At 50.0% G+C, this 5293-nt stretch overlaps 1 protein-coding gene and 1 pseudogene across 1 annotated transcript; both read right to left on the reverse strand.

Annotated features, from left to right (window-relative positions):
* Positions 1-642: 642 nt before the first annotated feature.
* LOC109785440 (egg cell-secreted protein 1.1-like) lies at positions 643-1090 on the reverse strand (annotated as a pseudogene).
* A 1171-nt stretch (positions 1091-2261) lies between these two features.
* LOC109783738 (glucan endo-1,3-beta-glucosidase 9) lies at positions 2262-5049 on the reverse strand. Its single transcript, XM_020342339.3, has 2 exons — positions 4647-5049; positions 2262-3529 (listed from the first exon to the last, which is right to left on the reverse strand). The coding sequence occupies exons 1-2, from the start codon at positions 5000-5002 to the stop codon at positions 2431-2433; spliced, it is 1455 nt and encodes a 484-aa protein (XP_020197928.1). The 5' UTR covers positions 5003-5049; the 3' UTR covers positions 2262-2430.
* Between the last annotated feature and the right edge of the window lie 244 nt (positions 5050-5293).

The following is a 5293-nucleotide window of genomic DNA, read 5'->3' on the forward strand; positions in this document are numbered from 1 at the left end:
TTTTTGATTGCCCGTTTGCCAGAGTACTTTGGCGGACGGTTCACATTGCTTTTATATTACTCCACCGAATTCTGTCACTACGTTATTTGGGACATGGCTCACTGGGATTGAGCCTGAATTAGCGAGACATATTCGTGTTGGAGTTTGCTTTGTTGTGGACTATCTGGACTTGCAGAAATGATTTGGTTTTTAACAGAACATCACGTATTCACTTTTTGCAGGTTATTTTCCGAGCCACGGCCGTGATCCGTTCATGGTCGCTACTCACTCCGATGGAGGCCAAGGAGCATTTGGTTACTGGATCTATCCGCTGGGAGATGGTAGCTCGGGATATCTTCAACCGGTTTGGATGGCGGTCATGTAATAGGATAGGCAATTAGTTTACCTATCTATCTTTAGCCAGCCGGTTGTGGCGTCTTATCTTGGCTAGTCTGTGTGTCCAGCCTCTTTAGCTCTGGGTGAGCTGTCTTTTTATTACTTTTCAGTCGGAGACTTTGGAACCTTGTTGGAACCTTTTATTTTATTAATAAGATGGCCGTATGCATCACTCTAATGCAGAGGCCGGGGAGATCCCCTTTTCAAAAAAAAAATCAGGACTCACGAGAACCTACGTGGACGTGGACACACACTGACTCAGCTTAGTTAACCATCTAACGGCGCACCAAGCCCTTTCCTTCCGGCCACGGGCACCGCTGTGCCGCCACTCGCGACGCCGTCAAGAGCACGGTGAGGCGGCGGGGCCGGAGATGACCCGCCGACGCCATGATGATGCCCCTCGCCGCCGTCGTCGCCCGCGTCGCAGTAGCCCTTGAGCATGTCCCCCTCCTCCGGGGTGAACCCGATGACGGACAGCATGAGGTCGGCGGCCCAGCAGCGCTGCTCGATGACGCGGATGGCGCGGCAGCACCCGGGCCCCAGGTACGCCTCGCCGTTGAGGAAGAACAGGATGATCTCCCCCGTGCACGACTTGACGTCAAGCAGCGTCGGCGAGGTCGGTGGCCCGGACGAACGTCGTCGCAGCCGCAGACGCGTTGGCGGCGACGGCGAGCAGCACCAGGAGGGTGGGGAGGAGAGAGGTGGAAGAAGCCATGATCTTAGGTCAACTCTAGCTAGTGCTACCGAGTGAGGCGGCTGACGTACTTAGAGCATGTCTAGTAGTACCTCGAACCCTAAAAAATAACCGCTTTTTTACAGGTTGAAACAAAAAAACGCAAAGACTAGAACCCTTTAACCCCTAAACCTGTAAACAATTTTAAGGGTTAGAGCCCGGGTCGCTCTCTCAGCCTCTAAAAATGAGGGTTGGAGAGGGGAAACAACCCCAACCTCTATTTGTCCGTTGCGCGCGCGTGGGAGGGAAAAATCAGGTTCGTCGCCTGCCTCCTCCCTTGCCCCGCCCGTCGCCCCGCCCCCAATCGCCGCCGGCCGCCGCGCGCCATGGAGCCGCCGCCCGCCCCCGTCCTCACGCCCGCCTCCTCCCTTGCCCCGCCCGTCGCCCCGCCCCCAATCGCCGCCTCCGCGACGCCCACGTCGGCCCAGCAGCCGCCCGTCCCGAGCCAGGCGCAGGTCGCGTCGGTGGTGGCCGCCACCCACGTCCTCGGCACCAAGCGGCGGCGTGCTGGCCAGCACGTCGTCCCTCCGCAGCCCGCAGTCGCCCTGGCCCCCGCCTCCTCCCTCGCCCCGCCGCAGCCGCCCACCACCAAGCGCCATCGGAAGACGTCGTCGGTTGGGCCGAAGGGTGCTGCGGTGGCCAAGCTCGCCGCGGAAGGGACCCCGGTCGTGAAGAGGACCACCTCCCGGACGAAGACCGCGCCCGCGCCCCCAATCGCCGACCCTCCGCCCGTCGTGCACGAGGTGCTCGACGGAATGCCCGAGGTGCTCGACGGAATATTCCGTTATAAGGGTTGGGTTTGAGGGTTCTAGTATTTGCCCCTGTTTTTTAACCCTTAAAAGTGTTAAAAAGTGGCACTTCTCAACCCTTAAAACTGCTTTAAGGATTTGAAAGTTTGAGGGTTCTACTAGTAATGCTCTTATAATGGCGAGCGAGCAGTAACGTCATTAAGCGAAAAGGCTTTACGAGAACGTGGAAGTTCAAACGAGTCAATCAAATTATCTTAATTAATCAGTAATGCGTCGCCCCCTCCTCTCCTTCGTACGTTACTCTATCCCCAGAAAATTAATCGGGACGTGATCCCCTCATTTACAGTTAACGCTCATCTCCCCCCAAAAATCCCTTTCTTTCCTGGTACTCTACAACGTACGAGTTTTCACAACTTCAGAGATACTGTATTTAGTAGTACTAGTTTTGACAGTGCCCCAAGACTTTTGAGTTACCACATGCTACATGAGACACATAGACACGTCTTGAAGGCCCTCTAAAGAAAAGAAATCTTGGAGGCTCAAATCGAGCATCGAATTCATTGGGCAGCTACATCAGACTAAACTGTAAATGCAAACCGAAACTAGTATCCACAGCACGGCAAATGTTGGGTGAAAGGAAGTGGCAGCAGAAGCGCGAATTGCAAGAGCAAAGAGGCAATTATCGACGGATGGATCAACGGTGGTTATCAAACCTAGGCCATTGAAGCTGCAGCTCTCCTCACTCTGATCATGCTGCTGGTAGTAACTGTTGAAGGCAAATGACACATTTCCAGGCCAGCCAAGACCTGCACAGGAGCCACCAGTGGACAGAGCGGTGCAGTCGGCATTGGAGCAAGCGGCAGAGAAACTGGAAGAAACATTGGATAAGTCTTTGTTGTTGTCCACCACGCACCATTTCGATGGAAGGTAGTCCACATCCAGAGCATTCTTGAGCGCCATAGGGCCTTGACCCAAGTTGACATGATACTTTGCTTGGCCGTCAAACATAAAAATGCCATAGTGCCTGTCATAACTTCCGGTTGCTATACTGTGTTGATCTTCGTCTAAAAGGCTGTAGAGGTATGTCTCAGTTGGAGCAAATTTTGGGCGAAGTGGAGTCCCAGATTTTCTCGCCAGGTGGTTGACCAGGCCTGTCATGAAGGATTGAGCAATAGCCGAAGTTGCGTTCACAGCTCCATCTGTTGGCCATCCTGCTCTCCCAACAATGATGTCCATATCGCTGAATCCAGCTTTAGTTAGAGCAGTAACCAGAGCATCTATGCTCGCATCGAAGTAGTTGTCATACTTGTTATGACCATCACTTATTGGACGTGACATTAGTTGGAAAAGGTAATAGTCCAATGAAATATTTTTCTTCTGCTGAAAGCTCAAAATAGGATTCAGCTCGACCATAAACGGTGAGCTATGATTTGCAAGAAATGGGAGGAGCTCAACCATGGTTTTGTTAACATCTGGCCTGAAGTAAGCTTTCGAAGGCAGAGTTGATGTGTTTTGGTACGCATCAGAGCTACAAGGCACAACTACTTTCATCTTGCTGGATAACTTTGCATCATCCAATGCCCGTTGAATATTCGCTGCTGCACGAACCACAAAAGGTTGAAACTGCTGCCCGTGATTAAGAAGAAATGGATCATCTCCAACAGCAATAAACCTACAAATTACATTACTCGTCAATATAAAAACTTATAATATAAAAAAACGCAAATTGTGAAATGTAACATCAATGCAAACATGAAACAGAAGAAATTAAGCATTATTGCCAAACAGATCGCCTGCCTTGAATCCAGATTTAACCTCACCTAGACTGCAATATAGTCTCTTTAACAGCCATATTACCCTACACTTCGCTACTATTAATTCAGATTTGATACAAACATACAAAACACATTTGATTAATGCAGAAGAATCTCTGCTACTTAACCCAGAAAAGAAAGGAAGAATGCTCGGCCAGAAGCTATCAACAGAAGACGTACAGTCAAGTTTTGTAACAGAAAATTACAGATCTATGCGTAAACTACCCGCTGAAGTTTGTTGCTCTTCAAAAAATATATTCCATCCCCAAATATTCAGGACAATTTGATAGGATCTAGCTGTGCTATACATGAATACATCCAATTTTTCACATTGTTAACTAGGTCCAGGCAAGTTCCTTTTACCATTTTTGGTTCACCAAGAGGAATCCATCACATGTCAGAGGATCTAAAACTTTGCAGAGTATAAACACCTACTAGCACGTCGGTAATTGACATTTGTTGAGTGTTTCATAGATCATACTTGTTTGTTCCATGAAAAAAAAGACCTTGAGGACTTGAGGCACCTAGAAGAAAATTCCAGTGCACTACTGCAATATAGACATATCAACATATTGAAGTCAACCAATGGACTTAACTAAAGCAGTGTCTTCCACCTTCAGATCAGATGGTCAACCGTCAACATTATTAAGTATATTGGTTTTGAGCATGTCAGCATGCATGATTGGCAAATCCAGTGGATACAAATTGACTAATCGCATCATCCGGTGCCAATAGAGCCTATAATATTTCTAATTATAGCAACGGGGTAATTTGGTCAGCTTGAGGCATAATTTAGATTTGATTTATTCAGTCAACTAGTATCATACAGTAACTATCTAACGAATACGCCTTGGCCCCTTCGCATTTCATGATATATGATCAGTAAAATATGTCGGAAAGAAGAGAAAAGGATCAGCGAAACACTAAAAGGGAAGGAAACTGCGGACGAAGGGAAGAAGGGGATGCGGCTCTTACTCGAACAGTACGCCGGAGGCGTAGCGGGTGACATTGTCGTGGACCCAGGCGGCGGCTGCCTTCCTGGAGGAGGCGAGGGGGCGGAGCAGCTCGTTCGGGACCCCGACGGTAACGGCGATGCGGGTGCCGGCAAGGGCGGTCAGCGCGTCGGGCGAGGCGGCGGAGAGGCGCACGCGAGGGACGGAGTTGGGGAGGAGGAGGTCACGCACGACCTGCGCCGCCGGGAGCGGGTGGGATGCCGCGAAGCCCCAGTTCACGCCCACCGCGGCGGCCGGCGGCGGCGCAACGGCGACGGCGAGGAAAAGGAGAAGCGGGAGCGCAGGTGCCCTTGGCCGCAGCGGGTGGCGGCGCCGCATTGCCTGCTGTTCCGTGTACACACCGTTGCGGTGCTGCCGCCTCCTAAATTTAATTTCTCTAGCGGTTTACACTACAACCCCAAACTTCAATTTGGTTCAAAATGCTTAAAGTTTTCTTTTCCGGTAAGCAGGGTTTTATTCTAAAATTATAGGGTTACAGTCAAAAGTAAGAGTTCCCCAATACTCTATGTACCCGTATAATATTCATATAATAGTGTTACATTTGTTGTGATTGTAAGCTGCCCTATTTTGTTCACATTGAAACTTCTGTGGAATAAACTCCCTTCTCCA

Source organism: Aegilops tauschii, chromosome 4, assembly GCF_002575655.3.
Source record: "Aegilops tauschii subsp. strangulata cultivar AL8/78 chromosome 4, Aet v6.0, whole genome shotgun sequence".
Lineage (NCBI taxonomy): Eukaryota > Viridiplantae > Streptophyta > Magnoliopsida > Poales > Poaceae > Aegilops > Aegilops tauschii.